At 50.1% G+C, this 26,490-nt stretch overlaps 3 protein-coding genes and 1 long non-coding RNA gene across 11 annotated transcripts; 2 read left to right on the forward strand and 2 right to left on the reverse strand.

Annotated features, from left to right (window-relative positions):
- Positions 1-627: 627 nt before the first annotated feature.
- LOC129171173 (proline-rich transmembrane protein 2) lies at positions 628-4,860 on the forward strand. Of its 3 annotated transcripts, none has more exons than XM_054759585.1 (6): positions 628-793; positions 962-1,072; positions 1,140-1,259; positions 1,333-1,604; positions 1,673-1,805; positions 1,876-4,860. In XM_054759585.1, exons 3-6 carry the CDS (start codon positions 1,157-1,159, stop codon positions 1,893-1,895), a joined length of 528 nt encoding a protein of 175 aa, XP_054615560.1. In that variant the 5' UTR covers positions 628-793; positions 962-1,072; positions 1,140-1,156; the 3' UTR covers positions 1,896-4,860. The 3 variants fall into 3 exon arrangements, with proteins under 3 accessions (XP_054615560.1, XP_054615561.1, XP_054615559.1); XM_054759586.1 differs by having other exon boundaries at positions 1,017-1,072; XM_054759584.1 differs by having other exon boundaries at positions 629-793; positions 1,008-1,072.
- A 150-nt stretch (positions 4,861-5,010) lies between these two features.
- Positions 5,011-10,191, reverse strand: mvp (major vault protein). The gene is made up of 17 exons (XM_054759038.1): positions 10,047-10,191; positions 9,242-9,415; positions 8,986-9,181; positions 8,790-8,913; positions 8,597-8,728; positions 8,333-8,427; positions 8,021-8,257; positions 7,834-7,959; positions 7,043-7,246; positions 6,747-6,982; positions 6,478-6,675; positions 6,275-6,419; positions 5,989-6,200; positions 5,799-5,915; positions 5,597-5,723; positions 5,334-5,522; positions 5,011-5,242 (listed from the first exon to the last, which is right to left on the reverse strand). The coding sequence occupies exons 2-17, from the start codon at positions 9,406-9,408 to the stop codon at positions 5,123-5,125; spliced, it is 2,625 nt and encodes an 874-aa protein (XP_054615013.1). The 5' UTR covers positions 9,409-9,415; positions 10,047-10,191; the 3' UTR covers positions 5,011-5,122.
- Positions 8,805-18,004, forward strand: LOC129170916 (uncharacterized). The gene is made up of 3 exons (XR_008566702.1): positions 8,805-13,636; positions 14,623-14,779; positions 14,848-18,004. It is a non-coding gene; the product is annotated as an uncharacterized LOC129170916 (long non-coding RNA).
- Positions 10,312-26,316, reverse strand: LOC129170899 (caskin-2-like). 6 transcript variants are annotated; one of them, XM_054759024.1, is made up of 23 exons: positions 26,063-26,316; positions 25,841-25,927; positions 25,218-25,455; positions 22,213-22,264; positions 19,269-19,366; positions 19,060-19,205; positions 18,893-18,988; positions 18,673-18,803; positions 18,388-18,496; positions 18,125-18,233; positions 17,772-17,866; positions 17,037-17,154; positions 16,716-16,883; positions 16,420-16,494; positions 15,183-15,319; positions 15,051-15,108; positions 14,833-14,957; positions 14,639-14,749; positions 14,431-14,532; positions 13,418-13,556; positions 11,725-13,341; positions 11,369-11,609; positions 10,312-11,295 (listed from the first exon to the last, which is right to left on the reverse strand). In XM_054759024.1, exons 3-23 carry the CDS (start codon positions 25,309-25,311, stop codon positions 11,202-11,204), a joined length of 3,915 nt encoding a protein of 1,304 aa, XP_054614999.1. In that variant the 5' UTR covers positions 25,312-25,455; positions 25,841-25,927; positions 26,063-26,316; the 3' UTR covers positions 10,312-11,201. The 6 variants fall into 6 exon arrangements, with proteins under 6 accessions (XP_054614999.1, XP_054615001.1, XP_054614998.1 ...); XM_054759026.1 differs by lacking the exon at positions 25,841-25,927 and having other exon boundaries at positions 14,833-14,930; XM_054759023.1 differs by lacking the exon at positions 25,841-25,927.
- Positions 26,317-26,490: the final 174 nt, after the last annotated feature.

Raw genomic sequence — 26,490 nt, forward strand, 5'->3', positions numbered from 1 at the left:
AGGCACGAGAATAGTCCTCATCTTCTTTTCTGACAGTATTTTTCATATTTAATCGTCTTTATCAAATCAGTTTCCTTGCTGAAATGTTGAGTCAGGTGGCTGCAGTTCCTGCCGTGTCCACTGCGAGGCAGCAAAGACGACTATCTATTGGTGGACTGACGTTCACCCCCAAAAAAACACACAAAATGAAGACTAGCCTAATTATGTTTGAAATCTCATGTTTTGTATTTGTCAGCGTTCTCCCAAACGAGTAATTGTGAACACACATACGTGAAATCTATGCATTATTCAAGTGCTGCATTTTTGCTGCCCGCTCAGCATAAAACACTAAAGAGTTGTACATGATGCAGCAGCACGCAGGAAGTGGCCGTGAGACCTGACAAAATAAGAGCAATGGCCACCGGTGAAATGTTTCCAAAATAAAAGCTGACACAAAGTGTGTGTGTTATTGATGATGCTAAGGGCGCACATGTTAGCATTAGCATGAGTGACACGTTAGCATGTCACGATATTAAAGTGGGCGTGTCTGCACGGGACGAACGTGTTGGTCATTGTTTCAGGCATTTATTTTGAAAGCTGAAAAGAGGCACTCGTTTGACTGTCGACAGAGACAATACACACGCACACGCGCGCGCACACACACACACCCTCCCCTCCCTTGCAGTGGTTGCAGTGAAGCTGCAGCAGAGTCTTCATCATCTTCATCATCATTCCACCATCTTGCCTTGTTCTTTACGTGACATGATTGACACACAAACATGAACTTCACTCTGCTGCTTCCTCCTTAAAGCAGGTAAGAACGTCTGTGTGTGCGTGCATGTGTGTGTGTGTGCGTGCGAGGTGTGGTTTGTTTGCTGACTTCCTGTTGTGTCTCAAAAAGTCCAGAAGATTCTCTGAGGCCAAATAAGAAGCTGAGCTTTTCACAATAAAAGACTGTGTTGTATGTTTACGCATGTTGAAGCGACGTTAGTCAGCGTTAGCACGAGAAGTCACGTAGGTTCTGTCAGAACACACAGGAAGAAGAAGAGGAAGAGGGGGAGGTCCTCACCAGGCTGAAGAGCGACATTGTCAGGTATGCAAAGTCTAACGGTTGCCGTGGTTACCATCAATCAAGCATCTTGTCTTTGATGTGGTCGCAGGGAGCCCCGCCAGCAGCATGGACGAGGCGCAGCGGGCAGATGTTGAGCACGGTGCCGTGACGAGCCAACCGGGCATCGAGGAACAACAAGCCCCACCCCCAGCGACAGACAGCTGGACCAGTAAATAGACGCCTCCCACTCTGATTCCATTGAATGACCAACACGGATAACACCCCCCGCCCGCCCATTCTAGGCAATGGTGCGGATCCAGTGACAACAGCCAACTTCCTGCCCCCGGCCAGCCAATCGGAGGCCAAAGGTGCACATGCCAACGGTCGGGAGGGTCTGGGCAGCCAATTGGCTTTGACGACAAACGGTTCGCCACGGCCGTCGCTCAGCCAGCAGCCCGGTGCCGTAGAGGCGGTGGAGGGCTCCAAACCACCTGACTACCTGATCCTGGCCATCTTGTCCTGCTTCTGTCCGCTGTGGCCAATCAACATCCTCGCCCTCGCCTTCTCCGTCATGGTATGCTAACCCCGCTAGCACGGCCGCAGGGATGTAGCATGAGCATTAGCACTGTCTCTGTCTTCCAGTCTCGTAACAGCCTGCAGCAGGGGAACATGGACGGCGCTCGCCGCTTGGGCCGGAACGCCATGGTACTGGCGGTGGTCTCCATCTTGGGAGGAACTGCCATCATCGCAGCCGCCATCGCACTCAACTGGGGACGTAGGTGACATTGTTGGCGAGGGCACGATGACGTCAGCACAATCACACCTTTCTTCTGTCCTCTCGTCAGTGATTTTAAAGTCTGGATAGGACGTGGAGGCCCCCTGCTGTTCCTGCACGACGAGCATGTGCGCCTGACCTTCTACCTCTGACAAGATGGCCGACTGAGTGGCATGAAGCCTCGTTGCCATGGCGACACACGTTGACGCTAGCCTTGTTAGCAAGTCTGCATGCAAAGGGTTTGCATGACTGAAATAGCTACTATCACAAATTGTTTACAGATTTTTCTGTAACCACGGCAACCAGAGGACGCTAGCAAAATGCTAATGTTGAAAGGAAGCGTGCATGTTTACAATATTTATCATACTAGCACTTGATAATAATCAGTTCATGAAGTAACAGTGTTGACGCTTGACAGCGCCTTTGGGGCGAGGTAAGGAGGCCACGCCCCATCTCTTAGCCCCTCCTCCAGCATATGTAGCATGCCTGTTTACAAACAAAAATATGCAAGCAGAAGATAAGTCTGTGAATATTCTCATTCTTGCAGGTCATTGTATTCTCACGGCACTGAATGCACCACAATCGGACTGTTCAGGTTGTCTTAGAAGATGTTTGGTTTCTCATCAGAGCAGACTTATTTACATCAGTTCATGCTTAATGACTTGATAGGACAGCTCTAGTGTGAGAGCGTGGTGCAAGATCCAACTCGGTTATTCTCTACCTGCACCTCTTTTCAGGAAAGAATGTAAATGTTGTGGACAACAAAGACAGGTGGTTGTACGTTCAAGCTTAGGAAGCATCTCTGATCAGAGGGAGAGGTCTGCGACACAGCCTCCTTGCCACATCCAATGCTGCCCTGGTGTCTTTTTTCATCCAAAGATTCAATCATTTAGCCTCGAAAAAATAAACAAGGCACAGGTTGGTTTAAGGCGTGTCAATAGCCGTCGTTACGTCTGAATGGGATGCTAACGAGGGGATTCCACCCAAACGTCCGTCGTTGGCTGCCGGATGTCTCACTCCATTGTATCCTAAGGACTGTCGTTGTGCTCTACAAAAGGGTGAAGCTGTTTGTGTCTGGACATGACTCCTCCTTTAAAGGATTAAAACTTTGGATTCTGCACCATCCTGTCCTACATAGTCATTGAGCATGAACCGATGAAGCCTGCTCGGATGACATCTTCCAAGATGTCTTCCAAGATAACCTGAACAGTCCAGTTGGCATCCAGTCAACGCTAATGTTAGCGGCACCATGGCTAACTTAATGCTAGCTCGATGCTAACGTGTTGCTATTTCTTTTAATGTCATTAATAATGATTTTATGGAATTAAGATGGATTTCATTTGCTACCACGTGGCGTAATATTTAACTGGCATCACCAATGATTGCACTAAACCACAGCAAAAGTCTTTGATTTGGACATTATTGAAAATGTGACCTTTGTATTTCTATCTTTGTATTCTCTTTTGTACTTCTCACGAGCTGCTTCCTGGTTGCTGCATGCTTATTATGGGATGTCCATGCATGCTGCAACTGTGTGACACCTTTGTAAAATTTGAAGAAAAGAAAAATCTTTCCTGCCACTTCGCACCTGCTTTACTTTCGCCTCTCATCACAAAGTCCGAAGGACAGCCGCCAGTTGCCATGGCAACCCTTGTTCCGGGTACAGGCGGGTTGGAGGCAGGAGATGGATGACGGAAAGAATGAAAAAAAAAATCCGTTTTATCTTCTCATCAATAATTCAAAGACTTCCACTAACATTTGGGACAGAAATGAAGTGATTTGAGATGGAGATGACATAAGACAAAGTAATAATACACGACACGACGCGAAAAAACAGAAAACATGAGACGTGGAAACATGACATGAGAAAACGCGAGACATGACAATACATAACGAGACAACATGAGGAAACAACATAAATGACATGAGAAATCATGAGCAAACATGACATGAGAAATCAACATGACGAGAAAATATGAGACAACATGACATAGGAAAACATGAAGCAACATGAGAAAACAAAATATGACATGAGACAACATGAGAAAACAAAACATGAAATGAGACAACAAAAAGTAACATGAGAAAACAAAACATGACAACATGACATGGGAAAACATGAAGCAACATGAGAAAACACATGAGAAGACATGACATGAGACGGTTTGTGGCTTTGGCGGTCACAGAGGCAAAAACTCAGACGTGGGAGGAGTTTAGAGAAGGCCTGGAGAACGACTTCAAAAGAGATTCTGGACCACCATCCGCCGTCTCAGTCAACACCGTGCATGGTGGGGATGGTGCCTGGGGACCACAAGGTTGCCGAGGTGGTGGTTTAAGAAGGGGGACTGGAGGGTGTGTTCCACCTATCATGGGATCGCATTCCTCAGCCTTCCTGGTAAGGTCCATTCGGGGGTTCTGGAAAGGAGGGTCCACCAGATAGGTGAATGTTGGATTTAGACAGTGAGCAGTGTGGTTTTCATCCTGGGCACGCCTGCATACTGTAGGACTTTGCCCAACCAGCCCACGTTTAGTGGACTTTGGCCGTGTTCTTTGAGGAATCTTGTGTAGAGTACTTGCCGCGCCGCCCAATTCGGGCGGTCTGCTCCCTGTATGACCGGTGTCAGAGCTTGGTCCATATTGCTGGAAATACAGTAAGTCGGACTCGTTTCCAGTGAGGGTTGGACCCTGCCAGGGCTGTCTCGGGGGGGGCAAGGTGAGGAGCGGTCGGTAGCGGAGGGAAGACGTGAAAATGGAGGAGAATGTAAGAGTTGTCGCTCCAATGAGAAATTTACATTTCACTATGGGAATGCCTTCTTTGTAAGCAGTTTGCTTCGCACCGAAGTTTAGCCAACCACACAGGTGCCAGAGCAAAACACCAAGGGTTTGCAACACTTTCCAAAAAATTATGAGACATAACATACTACTAATGTCTAAAATCTAAAATAAAGTATATTTAGTTATTTCACACTTTTTGGTTAAGTACATATTTCCACGTGTTCATTCATATTCATTCATAGTTTTGAGAATCTCCCATGTAAACAGACATGAAAATAAAGAAAACGCATTGAATGAGAAGTTGTGTCCAAACGTCTGGCATGTACTCTTCATACTGGCAGGGCTGCAAAGGGAAGCAGTGGGCGGGGCTATAAGGGCCCCAACATATTTTCAAGCTCCCTCTAGTGGGCAAAGAACACATCACTGACACTCAGAGCTTATTTTTTTTATTCCTTCAAGCAGACTGATGTGCACGCATACATATCTATATGATCTAGCTATCATAAATCTACATATGTTAATGGATACTACTTCCTGTGGCATCACTGAGCGGGTCCGGGCAGCATCCCCAGCAGGCCGTTGGCGGTGGTGAAGAGGCTGATGGGCGACGCACCGTCCGTGATGAGGGTGGACTTGAGGCCGAGAGCCTGCAGCAACTTCACCTGCGGCAACAAGCCAAGACATAATGCGACCAACCCCGCCCCAGGAGCCAATGAACAGGCAGCGGTGGCGGCAAGGGGCCGTCTTTCCTACCTGCAGCTCAGGTCCGGCTCTCGCCATCTCTTTGAGCGTGTCGCTGCCCAGGCTGGCCACCACCTGACTGAAGTGCTGACTCTCCATGTTGGTCAGACGCTCCTTCTTCTCCACGTCCAGGCGGTCCATCTCCTTCCTGTAGCTCAGCTCCTGCTCACGAGCCTTCGCCAGACGCTGAAGCTCCGCCTCCTGCAGGCGCACATTTGGAGCTTCTTAGTGGCAGCGAGCGACGCGCTAACAGGAAGTCGGTGGACGGGACATACCGCCTCGATACGCTGAGCCTCCACCTTCAGTTTGGCCTCGTGGACCGCCGCCTCGCCCTGAATACGAGCCGCCTCGGCCCGAGACTGGGCTTCAGCCTTGGCGGCACCAGTGCTCTCCACGGCGGCGCTGAGAGAGGACGCACTCTGACTTTAGGATGGCGTGTTTAAGGCGCGAGTGTCAGAGAAAAAGTGCAGAAGTCACCTGAGGGCCTCCAGCTCCAAAAGTTCCTTCCTGGCTCGCTCAGCTTCCGCCTGGTCGGTGATCTTCTGCCTCTCCAGCTTCCCTCGAGCTTCCTGCTCCAGACGCTCGGCCTCGTGACTGCAGGAGGAATGTTTAGTTTAGCATACTTTAGCTAATCTTAGCTTGGCTGAATGTTAGCAAGGCCACCCACCGTGCAGCCGCCTCCTGGGAGTTGGTGGTAATCTCGATGGCGAGCTGGACGCTCTTCTGCAGGGCATCACGTGTCCTCTGGTCCACGGGCTCCACGGACTGGATGTCCACGCTGCTGATGACCAGTCGGTTCTGATGGAAGCGGAGACTGGGGCGCACCGCCAGCTTCTCATCAAAGCCGAACACGGCCGAGCAGATGATGCGGTTGGAGTTCTGAGTGGGAGAACGTCGAGCAGCACGTCAGGACACCGGATGGGGACACATTTGGGAAGAAAGTGGAATCCCACCTTGTGGAAGTCGTCAAACTGCACGGAGGCGACGGCGCCTCGGACCCGTGATGCGATGGCTTTGCAGGCGTCGCCCACAAAGTCAGGCACTGAGAAGAGGGCGGCGGCATCGGCGGCGTCGGCGGGCGGCTTGACGTCAAAGTGCCTGAGGAGGACAGCAAGAGTCAGCGTGGTGATGCGGCGGCCATCTTGAACGTGCTTACCAGTTGTAGGACAGCTGCAGCTGCAGGCGGGCGTGGTCGGCGGTCTCGATGGTAATGATGTCTGTGAAGAAGTCGGGACCGAGCAGCAGACACACGGCCTTGATGACGTTGCCCCGTTTGGGTCTGTCCCCGGACAGCGACAGAACCGTGAACTGCTCGTCGGGTCCCAGCATCACGCGCTCCGGTCCAAACACCACTCTGAGGAAGGACAATGCACACGAGTCAGCGGCAAAGTCAACCCCCCACAAAACCCCTCCCCCACATCCCACCTGGCCTTCTTCTCCCGGTAGTCGTAGACCTGAACCGCCGCATTGTGGGGGACCCTGTAGGACACCACCAGGGTCTTGTTCCTTGCCTTGGTCTCGCCAGTCCTGGTACGGTCCGAGCGGTCCGCCAGGGGGTCGCGGGTTGACGTCAGCAGAGCTTCCACGTTGGGAGGAAGTTCCTTCTGCCACAGCTCCTCATCCTGATTCAGCATGTACGTTTGCCCGATGACCGCACGCACCTGCAGCACGCTATGCTCGTTAGCCGCCGGGCGGGCTGCTATGCTGCCTGCCAACGTTACCTTGCCAGTCTTCATCTCCCGCACGTAGATGCCCTCGTTCTCGTCCAGCGGGATTGCCTGGCGCCGCAGCATCACCTCCACCGTGGCAGGCGGGACGTACTCGATGGGGCCTCGCAGCATCCAGCGGTCCCCGGGACGGCGAAGGATGGCGCTGTGACGCGGTCGCTTGCTCCTCTCCTCATCCTCGTCCTCATCTTCCTCGCGCTGGCAGAGAGAACGGGGGAGAGACGGGAGGAGGACGGAGACGAGGGTTAACGTGGCGATGCATTGTGGCGGCGAGGGAGGGGTCAAAGGAGGGTGGGAAGAGCACTAGCAAGAAAATAAAGCAGGAAGTAAGATGGTGAGTGGGAGGGTCATGTGACATGCAGTCAGGAGAGAAGAAGAAGGAGAAGAAGAAGAAGGGCGGGTTAGTTTGGTGGGGGCGGGGAGCAAGGGAAAGCACACCTCATTCCCATTAAAGACCAGACAGAAAGTCATTCCCAGTGCATTCCCATTGACGATTAAACAGGAAGTCATTCCCAGTGAGGCCCAAACAGGAAGTGCCCACAGAGAAGTACCTCATCAGCACGTTTTCGTTTTTGAGGTAAAGCAACCAAGATGGCGTCCTACAAACACAACATTGCCACGTTTAGCCTGTTAGCATAGCATTAGCATCTTAGCCATGCTAGCTAAGAGACATCTGTGACGTTTGACCTTATCCCCAGACCCCACGTCAGGAGGTGAGAGGTTCTTCCTGCTTTTCAAAGTGGCCACATGCATATGGGCGGAGCCTGTGATGCCGCGTGTCTCACCTCCTCAGTGTCGGTGAACGCCTCCACGGCTCGCAGTAGCAGCCCTTCCTGCTCAGACAGCACGTAGACGTCCTGGATGCCGCGCTCCAGGCGCTCGCCGGGCTGCAGGAAGAAGGAGCGCTCCCCCTGGTGGACACATGGGACGTAAGGTTGTGGCCAGGTGACAAGCTACACCCCCTCAGCTCACCTTCACCACCCTCTTCTGGCCCAACTGAGGTTTGCCGTCGGGTCCGACCGGGTCCAAGATGACACAGTAATGGCGACTGCTCAGGGTGGTCACGTCCACCACGCCCACCACCTCCTCAGCCACTGAGGGGATGTGTGCCTCGTGGTCGGCGTTGGTCACCAGCCACTCGTCCCCCGTACGCCGCTGGTAACCCTCCACATCCCTGAAGGCTCGCAGAGCGCGCACATGCAGCGCTTTCTGTGGGGACAAAAGGTCACAACAAAACAGCGTCAGAGACAATGTCTCACGTCTCTCTTGGACACAGGAAGTCACCTTGTCGGTCAGGATGAAGGCGTTGACGATGTCAATGACTTCCTCGTGTGCGCCCGGCAAGTACGCCCCCACCTTACTGACCAGCCACTCCTCCCCTGGACGGACACACGCACACCAGCACTTCAGCAATTTCCAAGTGGTAGGAAGTGAGACACAGATAAAGCTGCTTTTCAAAATAAAAGACAGCAGTAGTGTCAGCCATTCAAGATGGAATGAAAACATCAAAAACCAGGAAGTGAAACACAAAAATGGTGCATGTCCTACCTGTTACACGGTGCACACCGCCGCGGTCAACTCCCTCCTTGCGAGCTCGTAGTCTGATGGCCTGGTTCTCCCGGATCACCGTGGCCTTGATGGTCTCCAGGACCACCACTTCTTTCCTGGGGATGTACGTCCCTGACAGCGAGGACACAGCATAAGCCAGAGAAAGCGGTTGCCGTGGCAACAAGCAACTCACCGGGTCCCTCAAAGAGCCACTCGTCTCCGGCGACATGTTTGTCTCCGCCCTCCTCTTGGAAGTCCAGCAGTGCCTGCAAACGCAGCGCCGTGTCGGGATAGACCACCTGCAGTGGCGTCACGTCCTGAAGCACAAAGAGCTCAGTTAGCTTCTTTGGTCATGTGGACAGATGGCCCTCCCGCTCCCTGACACCAACCTGCTGGATCTCCTCTCCGGGATGGAGCGGGAAAGGATCTCGGAACAGGCGGATCTCCAGGTCGGCGTGTCGCAGCTTGGCCTGGCCCTGCTCATCGAAGAGAACGCAGCCGTTGTCATCGCACGCCACCGGGTTGGCGACCACGCAGTAGTGGCGCGGCGGCACCATGATCATTCGCACCGGCAGGAACAGGACTCTGGGAAAAGTCAGGTGACATCAGTGACGTGACGGCGGTGGAGGTCAAACATCCTCTGACCTTTCATTGTCCTGGCGGATGAAGGTGAGGGGTCCGATCTCCACACGGGCGATGTTGGTGTTCTGGTCCAGCACGTGGATGTAGTGATGGGGCGGGATGCGGATGATGGACACTTCCCCCGCCGCCTCCATCTCAGCCACGCGACTTCCTGTCTTCTTGGACATCATGGCGATGCTGAGGTGTGAGGACAAAACGTACATCACCAAAATGCACGCTAATATTTGCTCTTCTACATGTTGTCAGATCATGACATTCCATCATCATCATCATCACACGCCCTCCACGCTGAGGACAAAGTCTCGCCATTGCTCAGCGACACGCCCGACTCAGCGCCTTTTCTTCTCTGGGATGACTCATCAACTGTTACTGTCAGCCAATCACCCAATCAATCAGTGACCAGACTAGAGGGTCACCTGATAGCTGGCAGCCAATCACAGAGCAGAAGGTGGAAGACAGGAAGTGGCAGACGGTAAGAGGAAGACAAAATTAATTATACACGCACACGCACTGACGAGCACGTTTGTGCACCGTGATAGCCAGCGTTACGAAAGTAATCAGTTGTGCTTTTCCTGGTTCACCTTAAACAGAACATTCTGGATATTTGGACAGTAAAAACGACGATGAAGTGGAACGGCAAACATGATTTTTATGACGTCACGTACATTTTTTTGTGTGACGCAGTAAAGCAGGAAGCAAACTCGCAGGAAAGTTGGGTTAGTTAGGTAGTTACTTATTGTTACTTTGCTAGTTAGCTTTTCTTCATTAAGATAAAGAAAACAAGCCAAGTCAAAAGTTGTCTTCTTACCTGCTCGTCGGGTCAGCTTGACTGAGATTTATTTTCCTTCCGACTCCTGAGGACTTTTCAAGAAGAGAGTGGGCGGGTCCCTGCGCATATCCCGGAAGAACACACCAGAGGTCACGTGACTTCCCAGCCCTGAGAGTGCGTCACCATCGACCAAGACTTTAAGTAAAACAAACAAACCCAGCCGGTGACGCACGAAATATCGACCCCTGCTGGTAGAAGCTTCGTACTGCACCTCATAAACTAATTACACGCTTTCACCCATTTAGTTTTCCTTTTAATGACAGTCATGTATGTCAGTTAATGTCAGTTCATGTATCAAAAGGACACCAGGCATAGGTCACACGACCTGACACAAACATGTTTTGATAACAGCAAAATTTGAACAAAGACTTTGGTTGAATAAATGTGTGGAAAATAGACATGTACTTACAATTATTTATATATATATATATATATGTATATGTATATATAGACATAAATGTTAGCTTCCCTTTTAAAAACACCGTCTAGTCGTTCACCCTTTCCTCGCCATTCCTAACCTTTTACTGTTGGACTGTAGGAGGCGCTCTGACGGATCACGTAACTTAGCATGGTCCCTGAACATGCTAATAAACATAAGTATAAAATAAACACATTTATACCCAATAAGAGATATACAAACATTAGCCTTGCTAACAAACGTCATGCTAATGAATATAATAAAAAAGTCTAAATGGGAGTTAAAGGAAATATTTTGTTCATTTTCACAGTCAAACTAATCTATAATCTATATATATATATATATATATATATATATATAATGCATGTTGAGACTGGCGAGGAAAGAATGAGGTTTGAAATGTGAAACGACAGGTCATGAAGTCCTGATTGACACGTATAATATTTTCTTTTTCATGGTCTTTGCTCATTCCAGTGTTTTAAATATTCATGATGCATTCACGCATCTCGCTGAAGACACTTGGACTCCAATAAATACAGTTTTGTTTTTCCTTGTTGGCAGCATTGCAGCAGGAAGTGACACTTTAGCTCTCTCATGAACAATTCACACAAAGATTGAAAAAGAAGAAGATGATCCTGCGGAACAGGAATCCAAGTGCTGGTGTCACATCTTTTTCTCATGTCACTTCCTGAGCTTTTATTGTGACAGGCCTGGATTCAGTCCAACATGGCGTCCAGCTGGTCGGCCAGGTCGTCAAACATGTTCCCGATGTCGTCCAGGATGGTTCCTGCCGACTTGACCGTGTTGGCTCTGCAGAGCATGAAAGACATCAAAATGTCGTAAAAGACAAACAGACTTCCTGTCTCCTACCAGCGTTTCTTACCCGTCATTCTCGTCCATGATTAACTTCCTCTCCACGGCCTTCAGGGCTGCTTCCAGGGACGTGCTGGTCTCATCCAGCCTTTGCTGGACCTCCGTCCCACCCTGACCCACCAGAGGCTGATCTTTAGCGGCTGATAGGGAGGGGCTTTGAGGGGTCACTGCTGGGGGCCCATGGGACGGCGAGGAGAAGGCCAGACTTTGGACCACACTGAAACTCACAGCTGGAGACCCGAGTCCAGTTGCTGAAAAAAGAATGCAAGTTTATTGCATTGTTATTATCATTAGCATAATGATTAGATTATCATCGTTATTATCATCATCATTATGATCATCATGATTGTAATGATTATCACTCACGTGCGTTGCCGTGCACTGCCAGCAGACTGTGACGGACAGGTTTTGGGGCAATGAGCGGCGGTTTTGGGGACAGCAGAGGTTTGATGGGGGACGCTTTGTTAAGACCGCCCTCACTCATTCTCAAACAGACGTCTTCCTCTTGGTCCTGTGTTCTACCGTGGGCTGACTCGGCCTCGGCTGGCCCGTCTCCATCCTTGTCTTTGGGTTTGTGTCGACGCTTGACTGTGTCCGACTCCTTGAGGTTGAATTCGGGGACTTCCAGGCTCTTGGCGGCAGGTTTCTCTAGAGGTTCCAGCACGGCGTCAGCTCTGGGGGGTCCCGGAGCTTTAGGCCTCTGTTTGATGGTCAGGTTGCCCTCCTCAGCAAAGGGGATGCACTCACTCGAGCTGTTGTGAGGGGATGACGAGCCTTCAAGTCCGCAACCTTTGGCTGCTGCTGCTTCTTCCGCATCGGACCTGACCCCTCCCCTGTCTGATTCCACACGGTGGCAGGTGTGCACATGAAGGCACTCGCTCTGCACCCTCCGCCTCAGCCCTGGGGTCTCTTTGGACTCCAACAGAACAGGGTCATGTTTGGGACCTGGAGGGTTTTTGGCCTCTCTAGTTCCTTCTAGACAGGCTGTGATGCTCCTCACGCTTCCTGGACTGTCAGTGACGACGCCACCAGACGACGTGGTGCTGCTGTCGCTCAGCTCACCGCTGGTGCTACTGCTTACTGAGCTCAGTCTCTTGGGAGGGGGAGGAGGAGGGCCTTTTTTCCGGGCTCGCACAGCAAAAGACTGACTGCGGCCCACGGTACCGCTCTTCTCTGAACTGGACTGTATTCGGGCCGTATGACTGCGGCCGGATTTTCGGGATAAGGTGGCGTATGAAGGCACGTTTCCAGAAGAAAGAGCCGGCTCCTCGTCTTCCTCGTCGGGTTCTCCATCAGACAGAGCGTGACGGTTCAGGCTGTGGGCCCGTTTCTTGGCAGGTGCCAGAGTCTGGCTGTGGTGCTCAGGTCTGGTGGCCGCGTGGAGGTCTGTGGATCCACAGTGAGAGTGCAGGTAACTGAAGCCCTTCAATGCTGGCGATCCACCAGGAGACGAGCCGTGAGAGCGGGACAGTTTGGGTTTGGCTGAGACGGCGGGGTACTTGAACACGGTGGCTGTTCCCAGAGGGACCTGCTTGTGGAGGGGCCTCTGGTCCCAACCCTCAGGGAGGTTCCTGTCCCTGGCGGGGCTGCTGTCAAGGCTCTCCTGGGACCAGCTGTGGGGTGTGACGGAGGCAGTGGGCGGTTCCTGGGAGCGTCCAGATCCTCTGGATCTGGTGTCGATGCTGTCTTGGCTCTGGGACAAACCCACAGTGTTGTTGAAGACCAGGCCATCTTCACAGTCCGCGTAGTGGCTTGACATGGCTGACTGCAGCTCGGCACTCAGCTCACTGTCCTGGAAGGTCAACATCTTGGGTGAGTGAGGGGATGAGCATTCCCCGCCGGCGTCTGGTGGCTCGATGGCGACCAGATGGAGCGCTCCGGGGCCTTTGCGTCGCAATGTGCCCTGGTCGGATTGGGCCTGAGCGACGGCCCTGTGGATGTCACACAGCTTCTTCACTGCCAGCATCAGCTTTTTCTGGTGGCCTGGAGGACGATGGACAGAATCAAGAGAAGGACACTCAGGAGAGCCACAGACACCTGAAGAGGGACATCTTCTCACCCAGCTTGGTGATGCCAATCTCCTGCAGATCCTCCCACGTCAGGTCTTTGACGATGCTGATGCTGTCATAGCCGTTTTCTGACAGCCTTTTCAGGTACTGAGGCAGCCCAATGGCGCTGAGCCACTCGCCCAGATCCGACTGCAAGACAAGAACCAGCTGAGTCAGCAGCCACCAACCCCGCCCAAAACGCTCCAGTCATGATGATGATGACACACCAGGTGAAGTTTCATGAAGTAACAAGTGAAAGCATGAGACGTGAAGTAACATGAGGTGACATAAGACATGAATGATATGAGACAAATTGATGAGGTGACGTGTGACATGAAGTGGCATGAGACAAAGTGATATGAGGTGACATGAGATTACATGAGGTGACATGTGACATCAAATGACATGAGACAAATTGATATGAGGTGACATGAAGTAACACAAGGTGATGTAAAATATGAATTAACATGAGATGACATGAGACATGAAGTGACATTACATGGCATGAGACATGAATGATGTGAGACAAAGTGATATGAGGTGACATGAGACATGAAGTGACATTACGTGGCATGAGACATGAATGATGTGAGACAAAGTGATATGAGGTGACATGAGACATGAAGTGATGTGAGACATGAAGTAATGAGATGACATGATACATGGAATAACATGAGATGAGGTGACATGAAACATGAATGATGTGAGACAAAGTGATATGAGGTGACATGAGACATGAAGTAACACGGGGTTGACATGAGACATGAATGATGTGAGACATGAAGTAATGAGGTGACATGAGATGACATGATACATGGAGTAACATGAGATGAGGTGACATGAGATGACGTGAGACAAGAACCAGTTGAGACAGGAAGTCATTAAGTAACATGACATGTGACATGAAGAAACTTCAAAAGTGACGTGACATGAGATATGCGGTGACGTGAGACAGGAAGTAACATGAGATGACCAGAGGTGATGTGAGACGAGTTGAATCAGACATGTGCCCTGAGACACTTACTGGGATATATTCCGGCAGCCACTCAGGAATGTTGAGCTTGTTGATCTCCATGGAGATTTTCTTGCGATGTCCAGGTTTGGTCACGCCGATGGCTGTCAGGTCCTGGCACACAAACGTGACTTCATGTACTGCATTTCCTGTTGACTATGAATTCTACGCTACATATGGAGCTTTTATTGTGTTTGCCAACAGGAAACAGATTGGTCACCTCAGGTGTCATCCTGCTGATGGTCGGGACATCATAGCCGGCACTGATGAAGTTCCCAGTGTACTGCTCCAACTGGAACTCTCTCAGCCACTCAAAGATGGCCTCGGCATCCTGAAAGATGTTTCTGATATGTCATGATCGGTATGAAGAGCAGGTGTCAACGTGTTTGCAGCAGCAGGTGTGAACTAACTTACCTTTCCATCCAGCAGCTGCTGAGGGCGGACAAACTGCTGGCTGAAGGTCTGCTCTGCAGGTTGTTGCACCGTCACTGTGGGCCTGCGGGGGGTGACACCTGCACAGGGGTCACACGCCTGAACATCTGGATGGTTCCACATTGAAGTTACTTCATCTCATTTATTTTCACTAGCGTTTGGGACATGTTTGCTATGCAAAGGCTGGACTGGAAACGTACCTGCAGCATGAAGGTGCTGCTTGTCTGAGCGTCCGCACTCACCAGTAGAGGATGCCGTCTGCAGAGACAACAAGCACAAAGCTAACACAAGCAGGACAAAATGCTAAGAGACATCACATGACAACAGTGTACCTTGCTGCTGTTGTCATGGTGACCGGTGGAGGGTTGTAGCCCGTTGGGAACGCTGTTGCTCTCTGTGCTCTGTCCGCTTCCTGCGCTGCGAGTGCTGCCCACGCTCCCGGTACTTCCGACACTGTTCCTGTCTCCCGCTGACACGGGAACATAGCAAAGTTTAGCATGACACGCTCACATCAGCAGCGGCTCGTCTGCGAGACACGGTGGTCAACGAGTCTGTGGGAGGGGTCAGTGTGTGGGGGAGAGGCATGTCTTTTCTTTGGAAAAGTTGGAAATAAAAACAACCAACTTAAACATCAGCCAACCAAATCTCAAACTACACTTTGTGTGGTCTTCATCATTATTTTGATGAGGCAAACGCAACTACGAAACAAACTTCCCGTATCAGCACACTCGTGTTAGCGCTTCCCGTATGAGCAAACGCAACGCTGCGCTGCCTGTATCAGCACACTCGTGTTAGCGCTTCCCGTATGAGCAAACGCAACGCTGCGCTGCCTGTATCAGCACACTCGTGTTAGCGCTACGTGGTCACCTCACAACCACCACAACACCGCACCCGACACACACCATTACACTCCATGGCCTAATATGACACACCAAGGCACAGCAGATTACATGAGGTGACATGAGATTACATGAAGTATCATGAGGTGACACAAAGTGACAAGAGACATGAAGTAACATGAGATTACATGAAGTATCATGAGGTGATACAAAGTGACATGAGACATGAAATAGCATGAGGTGATATGAGATTACATTAAGTGACATGAGGTGTCAAAGGGACATGAGTTGTCATGACATATGAAGTGACAATTATGAGGTGACATAAAGTGACATGAGACATGAAGTAACATGAGATTACATGAAGTATCACGAGGTGATACAAGGTGACATGAGACACAGAGCAGCATGAGGTGATATGAGATTGCATGAAGTAACATGAGGTGTCATGCGGAAACTGGGAAGTAACATGACGTATGAGATGACAGGAAGGAACATGAGGTGATGAGATTACATTAAGTGACATGAGGTGTCATGAAGGGACATGAGGTGTCATGAGATGACACTCGGTGGCATAACGCAGCAGGAAATGACAATTAGGGTCATAAATGAGACGAGACAAAGGGGGTGGGCCACGGACCCGCCCGTGTGAGAGGCGGACTCGGTGAGGCGTGTGCGGTTGCAGAGCTGGAAGCAGCCATGAGGAGACGCGAGGTTGTTGCTGTCTTACCATGACACGTGTCCCTGAGCACCCAGATGTCCTGGAAGGGACACCCGGTTTGAGACAGGTGGCTCGGAGACGCACCTATCAGACACAAAGATGACTGAGTTCTATTGGGGCGGGGGAGGGGCGTGCGTGGCCAATAAGGTTACACGATTGGCAGAAGTGCCACCTGCTGTTAATATTGTCGCCCACAGCAAATGTGACGCCAGTGTGTGCGAGACAAAATGTGCCGTTTGATTGGTTAGTTGTGCCTGATGATGTCATCAAAGAGCTACAGGTGGCATGATGGCGGCCAGGCGTACCTGCAGCCAGGCCGTTGCTGAGTGGAGGAACCACATGGGTGGGGGGAGCGTACAGCATGAAGGAGTCGTCAGTCTGAGGGGCTGAGCTGAGGCTGTTGGACAGGGGGGCTCTGGACAGCAGTTGTTGACGCTGAGCAGGCAGGGAGGCGTGCCGGGATAAGGTGCCCCCTACAGAGCGAGATGTTGAGGTGCAGGGGGGATATCAAGCTTGTGTTTAGAGGCCAAAGGTTATGAGGAGAGCAGGAACAAAGGCATGCAGGAAATTGGGGGAGGGATGACCTGGAAGCATGCAGGTTAGTTGTGGGAGTGGGGTTAACTCACCGCCTCGCCGGCTGATGACCTCCACAATGGAGGGTGGGAAGAAGCCCACCCGGTCCGTCCCCCTCTGGCTGTCGTGGATGTGACCTTTCCAGCGTCCGTCCACGTGCTGCTCCAACACCTGCGTGAGGACAACAGCCGTCAACGCCTCCCGACCCCACGCTACCATAGCAACTACTTTGGTCGTTGCCCTGCCCACACTGTTCCCGCATTCTAGCACTCATGTAGCTGCTAAGCCACAATGTTTACCAGTGCCAGGGGGTGGAGTCTGGTGCAAGGAGACGGAGTCTGGTGGGCCCGTGTGCTGTGAACCTCAGTGGCGTGTTGGAAGCATGGCATTGTGACTCGCGCTAGCATACATGTGTACATCATCTAGGCGTGGTTTACAATATTCCACCATTGGAGTGGGAGGAGTCTATCAACCTCGCTGTTGGTTAATCCAACAAATGAGATGCTAACAGAGTTTTATGTGCACTTTGCTGATGAGTGACTGTGTTTCACGTTCATCTTCATCTTGCTTTCTGTCCCTAAATAAACAGACTTGTTGCACCGCTTCATGTTTATTGGTTTATCTGTGGCTGAAAAGTGCCAAATAGGATGTGTTTATTTGTAGTGATCCCCATTAGCTCTGCTATAAAAAAAACTATCAATTCACTGTGGACAAAATCTAATCAGATTTGACTATAATAATCCCAAGTCAAGGACAGCTCTAACATCATGGTGGACTAGCTGCTTCACCGTGATCACATCCCCGGCCCGGATGTTGAGAGCGGTGGGATCATGAAGGTTCCAGAAATCCTTTAAAGCTCGGACCTGCAGAACACCTGTGGCATCTGTGGAGGAACACGACAAGTAATTGGGAGTCCAGACAAAGGTTAAAGGTTAAAAGGTTAAAGGAGGCAGGAATCAGGTCATGTGGACAACGACAAGACTAAAGTCTGTCTCAAGAGGACGGGTCCAAACAAGTCCTGTTCAGGCTTGCGGAACTCGCTGGATTACAGGGGACAAATCCCATGTACAACATACACACGTGTACGCGTGCATGCACACACACACGGTGAGAAGTGAGAAGTAGGGACAAGGTGGACTACCTCTGAGCAACTGTTTGATGTCTCTGCTGGCGTGGGACGTGGTGAACTGGTTGACGATGTCCAGTGCCGTCTGGTTGTATGTGTTTCTGATGTTCACGTCCACGCCAGCCTGTACACATGCACACACACACACAGACACGCGCACACACATTCACAATGAAGAGTAAAGTAGGTCAGGCAGTGGCAATGTTTGCCCCAAAACAACTAGCAGCTAGCCACATTAGCGCATCCATGCTAGTTGGTAGCTGATGGCAAGGACTCACCTCCAGGAGCAGCCGCACCACCTCGGTCTTCCCGTACAGCGAAGCTTCGTGCAGGGCGGTGCCAGACTTGGTGGTGGTGTTGATGTCAATGCCCGCCTTGAGCAGCAGCCTGCAGCAAACGCGCCACCGTTTCAACATCTTTATTTACATTTCATCATTCCATTGTCAACTTCATGTGTACAAGTAAAGTTGTTTCATTTCCTGTGTGTGACTTCCTGTTCAAGTCTGCTGTCTTCCCACTGTCATCCAATCAGAAACCAGTGATCTGCATGTTAGTGCTCTTACACGATGATGTCTTTGTGTCCGTTGCGGGCGGCCAGGTGCAGCGGCGTGGTGAAGGCGGAGTCAGTGGGCTCCTTCCTCTCCCCTTCCAGTAATGCCACCACCATATTACTACTCAGCAGCAGCTGGGCCACCTGGGGTCCAATAGGTGGATGAGTGTCACACGCGCACACACACGCACGCACGTACACACACACACACACACACACACACACACACTGACCGTGACTCGTCCAAACTCGCAGGCCAGGTCAAGAGGTGTCTTCTTGGCTTTGTTGACCAGGCAGGGGTTGGATTGGTGCTGCAGGAGCATCTCCGACTGAAAAAAGCAGGATTTTATTTTGGAGGCCATCATTAATGGCGTGACGAAGGCTAAGATGAAGGTCTCACCACTTGGTAGTGTCCGTACTGGGCAGCCAGGTGCAGAGGGATGTGTCCGTCCAAGGAGACTCCATTGACAGATGCTCCTGAACGCAGCAGCATCAGGACCGACTCAGCTTTACCCTGCCACGCCGCGTAATGGAGGGGACGCATGCCTGCACACAGTGGTGGTGATGATGGTGGTAGCGATGGTGATGTTGAGGATGACGAGGTCTTACCGTTGCTGTCCTTGACATCCACAGACGCCTGCGCCTCCAGCAGCGCCGCCAGCAGCTCGGCGGTCCCCGTGAGGGCGGCGTGATGCAGTGCAGAGAACCTGCAGGGGTCATAGGTTACACACATATGTCACATGACAACACAGCGGACGTGTGACCAATCACAGCTAGCTAATGCTACATTTGACCTTGACAGTGACCTCCTACTACATTCTTCAGGGCAACATGAAGTGTGCAATATTTTTAAAATTTTCTTAACTCTTATTTTGAAATCCATGTGAGGAGCTACACCCACATAGTGTTAAGAAGCATTTAATCCCCTGCGGATTAGTAGGATATGAACATACATCATGTATGAATGAATAAATGAGGTGAATATGTATGTGATGCTCATAGAAAAGGTGGCGGTTTAGTCGTTGGTGTTGCTGGCAAGCATGGAAGTCAGATGTTTCTTTAGGTTGCACACATCTCAGGAGCAAGAAACATCCCCAAAGCAGAGTGTTTGCACCTCCATGTTGGATACGTTGGACTTCATGCATGCCAAGAACTCCATTTTACTGTCATGTGACCACATATAGGCCTTTTCTGAGTCATACAGGTGTCAAGACTGATACGGTACCAACTTTTTCATATCTACTTTTTTATTTAAATGTTTTCCTCGGAAAGTGAATGTTTACATGTGAGCTCAGGGGAAGTTACGACAGGCCGTTAACATCACAGGCAGGAGAAAAAAGGTGCGCTTGATTTGCTCACCCGTACAGTACAGTTAATCTCACCTCATTGGAGCGTTTTTTTAATTATTGGTTATCTGAGCTATTTTTAATGTTATCAGATTTACCAGTATGATGTCATAATTCCTTCATATCGGACCGAAAATTATCGTGCACCCCTAATATGTATGTATATGCATATAACGCACACACACACATACACACATACACACACACACACTTCCAAAATGAGCTTCATGCATGATGCGAGGGAAGTAAGCCAAGAAGACATAAAGTTTGAGAGTGAAGTGTGCATGTGACGCTGAGCAGGCCATGTGACACCAGAACAAAAAGCAGAGGAGTTTCCTCCCCTCGTTATGTTGCGTAACACCAGCATTCATGTGGTCACTCTCACACACACATAGCCCAGGGCGGGGACGCTAGTAATGGACCATCACTGTCAGGTCACAAAGAGCAGCATGCACACACACACACACACACGCACGCACGCACACACAATCGATGATGTGTGAAAAGCCACAAGCCTCAAGCACAAAAGCAAACAACAGCTGACACACTTTGCTCAGGGCCCACCCCTCACTGGTGATAAGCCCCGCCCCTTCAGGTGGATGTTTAGGACAGGGGTATGATTGACAGGGACTGGACAGATGGCAGCCATGACACTTTGTGAGTGGTTCTGTGCTGTCACTATGGCAACAAAGCAAACATCTTTGGTTCTTCTTTAAAATTCTTTTTTCCCCCCCCCCCACACATTTAACTTTAGACTGGAGGACCTGGCAACCCACCAACACACACACACGCACATGCACACGCACAAATAAAGGTTGCTAGCTGGTCCAAAGAGTGAAAGGAAAGTTTGATTCCAAACAAACAAAAAGACAATTGTACTGTATCTGCTTCAAGTATCGAAACACTTCATACAAAGTACAGCACAATACAATACTTCTTTTTTCATTTCCAATTATAAATGATTTTCCTGATGATGCAAGTACTAAATAAATACTTTCTTTGCTTTATTATTTTTCCTATTGGGGCAAAGTGAAATCTAAAATATCCTGATACCGATATACTGATACCGATATGTGTAAAAACACATATCTCCTGTTGTGGAATGAACACAAAGTCTTTATCAAGCCATTGAGCAGTCAAGCTCAACATGCTAACCTGGCTAACGCTTGAAGACCAGATATCTGTTGTGAGGCTAATGGATACAGCATCAGCAATTAGCTTCGACGTGGCTGTAAACAACATTGTACAAAATTGTAAAACACCAGAAATATTTGCGATTGGGAATGACAGAGCGTGGCTTGAGGGCACCTTGCACAATAGAAAAAGGTTGGTAATCCAGTGCGATACACACATTTTCCGACTGATTGATTGACTGATGAATTGAAAGTATTGAAGGAAGAACCCTTGGTTCCGCCTCGCATAACCAAGGCTTTGCAGTCATTGCAAATTGCATGTTTAATATTCGAAGGAGACACTTGGTAATAATTCCAAACCACAGATGTTTGTCAAGCACAGAGCGAGCAAGCTTGTTACTGCAGCCACCAAGGCTTGTTTACATGCTTCACAACGTGGTTTGATGAGGTCATCATTGTGCCGGAAAATAAGTGAGCCCATAGGCCTATATACAGCAGTTTTTCAAAATCGGTTTTTATTACAAGGAAAAACTTGATACCAATATTGACCGATATTACATTTTTATGCCAAAATCGACATCCCTAATAATAACAATGATAATGATAATAATAATACTACATCTCTATGTGGAGTTGGTATGTTCTCCCCGTGCGTGTGTGGGTTTTCTCCGGGTACTGTGTTTTTTCTCCGGGTACTGCGGTTTCCTCGCACATTCCAAAAACATGCATGTTAGGTTAATTGGCGACTCTACATTGTCCATAGGTATGAATTTAAGTATGAATGGATGTTTGTCTATATGTGCCCTGCCATTGGCTGGTGACCAGTCCAGGGTGTACCCCGCCTCTCGCCCAAAGTCAAGTGGGATAGGCTCTAGCACACCAGTGACCCTATTGAGGATAAGTGGCATATAATAACATCATCAATAGATTAATAGAATAGGTGAAGGTCTGTGCTCTAGAATGATGTGTTTAGAGAAGGTTTGATAGCAGGAAAAGTGTGGCATATTTCACAACAAAACAAGCATACCTTGTTGCCTGTTGACCCCTGACCTTTGAGGTGAGCTCAGTACTTACCCGTCTGAGTCCTGGTAGTTGACGTTGAGTTTCTTTGTGGACCCCAACAGTTCTGAAAGAACAGAGAAGGTCCAATCAACATAAGCTTCTGTAAAAGCACCGCTGCGACGCCACCTGCTGCTCCATACAGGATTGGCTGATGTCAGCTGGGGAGGCGGAGCCATGTCTTCACGTGCGAGCAGTTGTATGCGGGACGCTAAGCCCCGCCCCTCCTCATCTGAGAGCAAGAGAAGGAAAACAAGACGTCCTCCCTGCGGGAACACTGCTTTGATCATGACCTGGATTTCCTAACCAACGCCAAAAATGATGCAACAAAGATCCTTTGTGAGCACTGATGCGCCACTCTGTCACTACTACACAGTGAATATGAATATGTGTGCTAATCACTCTCATCTATCTTTTATTGTCTGGCTAAGCCCCGCCCTGCCATGTGCCCAGCATGCTCTGATTGGTGAGCAAACACACTAACCTACAAAATAAAAGCGCAAGGCCAGGCACTGGCAGCCACATGTGCACGACGTCTCACTCGGTTGCTTCTATCGGGATGAAGTGAGGGACGTGTGATGTGCAGGAGTTATTTTTAAGCTTGTTTATGGAGAAGAAAACGCTGCCGCAAGAATGCGGCAAGGAGGACTGGACCTCAAACTACCATCCAATGTTTCATTCCACCCAGCAGAGGTCCCATTCCCAACCACATTTCAGCTCTGTGCAGCCATCTTCACACTTGCAATCAACATCAACAATAAACGAGCTAGCTCGCAGCTTCATGGCATGCTAAGGTGAGTTGGAGCCTATCCCAGCTGGAAGCTATCCCAGCTAGAGCCTATGCCAGGATTCAAACTCAGAACCTCATGCTTGCGAGGCAGACATGCTAACCGCATGCACCTCCGTGCTGAATTGATCACAGGACATTCATGAGGGATCATGTGACTGGAAAGGAAGTCATGTGACACTACAGGGGGGTGTAACCTAGCCGTGACCCTCCAGAAATTCCCAGGCAAAGACTTCATGTCCCGACACATAGTTGCAGGAAGTCACCTGACTTGATGTGACCTTCCCGAGGACTCCAGAATGTCAACAAATATTTGAAGTGGGTATTTAAAGGGCGGAGCTTAGCCTCTCCTTTGCGTCATCACTGCGACCAGCAGAGGGCAACATGCTGCAGGGTAGTCCTCCAAGTGTGGACACCAAGCAGAAATGTTTTGGAAATGTTGCAATAATTGCACTGATGAAGTTTATTTCATTTATTCAGTAAAAATGACTCAAATGAAAGTTTTCATGGAAGCGCCACATGATGCCATCTTGCCAAATGTGGGGAATGTTGCACGTGCGTGTGCATGTTTGATGGCAGTCATCTGTGACCATGTGACCTCACGTGTCCTCCAGACAGACACAGTTCTTTGGTCTCTTCGGGCTGTCTGAGTGAGACATCCTCTCAAGTCGAGTTGGAGCATCTCTGCAGCATATCCAAGAGTTTTGCAAGAGAAGGTTGGAAGGTGTCGCTGCAGAATTCACATACCAACGCAGTGACACACACACACGCGCACGCACGCACACGCTGTCGAGGTAATGTGACCAGTGATGGCCGCACATCAAAAGACTTGAAAGTGACACGAGAGAAAAGCGGCACTGTGGATTACATAACGTTCGAGTGCACGCGGCAGCACAACACAAGTCCGCCTGGGGGCGGGAAGCCGCTCGGCACTCCAAGCAGGTCGCTCCCAATGTGATGCTGTTGTTGAAGGGAAACGAGTAAGTGACTTACAGGAGCCCTTTGGGACCCAAACCAGATCCTGGACCAGCAGCCCCAAGGAGCCCGAGGTGCCCGGCAGGCTCCCCACACAGAGGAGCTTTGTTTGCTGCGAGCCGGCCCACTTTAGCGCCCTGACGGAACATTTGGCAAGGCAAACAACACAAAGAATGTCAGACGGGCTCTAACACGTCCCCTCAAAGCGGCCCACGCGGGGGCGGGAAGTGCTAACATGCTAACATGAGCGCAGGTTGCCAGGGGATACCAAACGCTTGCAGGCTGACGTGATGGACGCAGCGTGGCACCACTCAAGTCTTTCTTTAGCACGCCAACACAGCACAGGTGAAAGGTCATGACATTGGAATCCTTGTAAAGGTCAAATTTGCAGAGATCTTTTATTAGCAGCTGAGCGAATCCCCTTCATTATTGACCCATGTTGATGATGTCTCACTCTGCCCCAACTACACCATGCGACTGGAGCATCTCAACTCAGAAATCTTTGACGTCTTCATTTGGCTTCTGATTGGATGTCATGTGATGACATCATCAGGCTTGGCGAGTCAAACTCAAGTGAAGCTGCACAAACAGTGAGTGCAGGTGGGGGCCCCCCCACTCACCCCGCAGTCTCGCCTGTAGCCTCTGAGGTTAATTCCTTAATCCTGGCAGGAGACCATCTGTGAGCTGCGGTGTCGCCCATCCCGCCCACATTCCAGTTTGGGTGGCAAGATGTGATGGAAACAAGGAAGTAGAAAGACAGATTCCCACAAGGCTGCTATCTATTTGTGGTGGTCGTGGATGTCTTTGTTAAATTTGTTTAATTGGCTATGCCGCATTAGCAAAAAGTGACTGAATAACATGAAAAGAAAAAGAAATATTCGTAGAAATACAAATGAACTTTCTTCTATTGCTACTTTTTGTCATTTTTTTCAATATCACAAACCAGACAGAGCCACCTGAGTGCCTTTAGACGGAGGAGGGAAGAGCGATACCCGCTTACATGTCAGTATCTCCGATTTAGTCTCGTCACTAGATTTGTCCCGAGTGACTTTTTGAAAGAGTATGAGGAAGGGTGAGAATACTGGCTACAATACGCTGATCCCTCCTGCTACATCTTCTTATTCTCTGGCAGAGCAGGTGATTTTTAATGCGCTTATGAGTGAGGAAGAACAATCTACTGTATCTGTGGTGGTCCAAATGTGTTTGCGGCAGGCTGCCACTGAAACGTCTCGCTAACAATGCCAACAAGGGTACTTACTGCTCCTGCTGCTCCTCAGCTTGGACAGGAGCTTCTGCGTGGACGGCAGGTCTCCGCTCTTCACCGCCTGCAGGAGGTCCTGCTCCTTCCCCATCCTGGTCCAGGTCGTGGTGCCGCTACGGAGAAGAACACACGCTGCCTCCTCAGTACCGCATGATCAACGGGCCGGACACCACGCGCCTGCTGTCCTGGCGGGAGAAAGCCCGGTGCTGGAACGGCAAGCTTTGGTCCGGGTCAGCTGGAGGAGGAACAGAAACGTAAAGGTCAGAGGGCGCCAACATAAAATGTGACCCGTTAGGACCAGCATGGCACTCAGAGGAGGTCACGATGGAGCGAACTGATTAAGGATTTCACATCTCGTACTCGTGTGTGGCTGAGCCAATCAGCTGACGGCGTTCTTCATGGTTCTGATGCACTAGCAGGAAGTTGCCGTGGCGTCAACACTCCTACTTTCATTTTTGCAGCTGGTTCTGTTACGTAAGCACTGGGCCGAGCGGGGCTGTCAGTCCCGTCAGCAGCTATCACGTCTCCGCCATTGTCCCACTTTTGGCCCACTTTGCTGCCCGTCCTGGAAGCTGCCATTACTAAGAAGATTTTCCAAAGTTGTCAAAGAAAGTACTCACTCGTTCTTCCTCAACAGGTCCAGGTTGGACCAGCAGGTTCTTGCTCAGTGTTGTTCGTGTTTGGGGTTATTTAGTAAACATCATTTCCTGCACATTCCACCGGGGGGAGGGGGTGTGGGACAGAACCGAACATGTCACGGCGGGCACGTCAACAGTTTGGACCTTTCCAGCTCTCATGCAAATGTTACTTTTTCTTTCTGAAGGCGGAGAGAAACTTCTTACCTTTCCTCAAATGGCTTCCAGCTCCTCGCACGAGCCAGGCGACATTCCCACTGAGGAATCTTCCTCAAAAGTCGCAATCCTTCGCCTGCCCTTTGCCGCCAACGTTTGTTAGCTTCCTCTTTGATCCCGCCGCCGAATCAGTGTGTAATTTGTTCGTGTTTCGGAACTTTTTTCCGGCCTCTGCGACACTTCTTCCCTTGCGTTCGTTCCTTCCCTTCCTTCCTTCCTTCCCTCCGCCGCGTCCCACAGCCAGACAGCCGTCAAGCGAGACAGGATGCCATACACAACATCCGGCCAGGACTTTCAAAATAAACCGGAAATTTATTTATGGGGCCGCGACAAAGCTCAAACGATTGAAACATTTTAATGTAGCACATCATCAGAACTTTTTTTTATTAGCATGCGGACTACTCTAGATATCAAATGAA

Source organism: Dunckerocampus dactyliophorus, chromosome 18 (genome assembly GCF_027744805.1).
Source record: "Dunckerocampus dactyliophorus isolate RoL2022-P2 chromosome 18, RoL_Ddac_1.1, whole genome shotgun sequence".
Taxonomy (NCBI): Eukaryota; Metazoa; Chordata; class Actinopteri; order Syngnathiformes; family Syngnathidae; genus Dunckerocampus; species Dunckerocampus dactyliophorus.

Excerpts from the sequence above, each read along its gene's own strand:
- LOC129171173 (XM_054759585.1), top strand. The coding sequence starts at position 1,157 with ATGGACGAGGCGCAGCGGGCAGATGTTGAGCACGGTGCCGTGACGAGC. Across the intron at positions 1,260-1,332 it reads AGCGACAGACAGCTGGACCA|GCAATGGTGCGGATCCAGTG; the intron begins GTAAATAGACGC and ends CGCCCATTCTAG. Across the intron at positions 1,806-1,875 it reads CATCGCACTCAACTGGGGAC|TGATTTTAAAGTCTGGATAG; the intron begins GTAGGTGACATT and ends TCCTCTCGTCAG.
- mvp (XM_054759038.1), bottom strand. The coding sequence starts at position 9,408 with ATGATGTCCAAGAAGACAGGAAGTCGCGTGGCTGAGATGGAGGCGGCG. Across the intron at positions 6,420-6,477 it reads CTGCAGCTGTCCTACAACTG|GCACTTTGACGTCAAGCCGC; the intron begins GTAAGCACGTTC and ends TGTCCTCCTCAG. Across the intron at positions 5,916-5,988 it reads TCCCAGGAGGCGGCTGCACG|TCACGAGGCCGAGCGTCTGG; the intron begins GTGGGTGGCCTT and ends TTCCTCCTGCAG.
- LOC129170899 (XM_054759023.1), bottom strand. The coding sequence starts at position 25,311 with ATGGGGAAGGAGCAGGACCTCCTGCAGGCGGTGAAGAGCGGAGACCTG. Across the intron at positions 19,206-19,268 it reads GGATGTCAAGGACAGCAACG|GCATGCGTCCCCTCCATTAC; the intron begins GTAAGACCTCGT and ends CACTGTGTGCAG. Across the intron at positions 11,610-11,724 it reads GGCAGTGCACGGCAACGCAC|CAACTGGACTCGGGTCTCCA; the intron begins GTGAGTGATAAT and ends TTCTTTTTTCAG.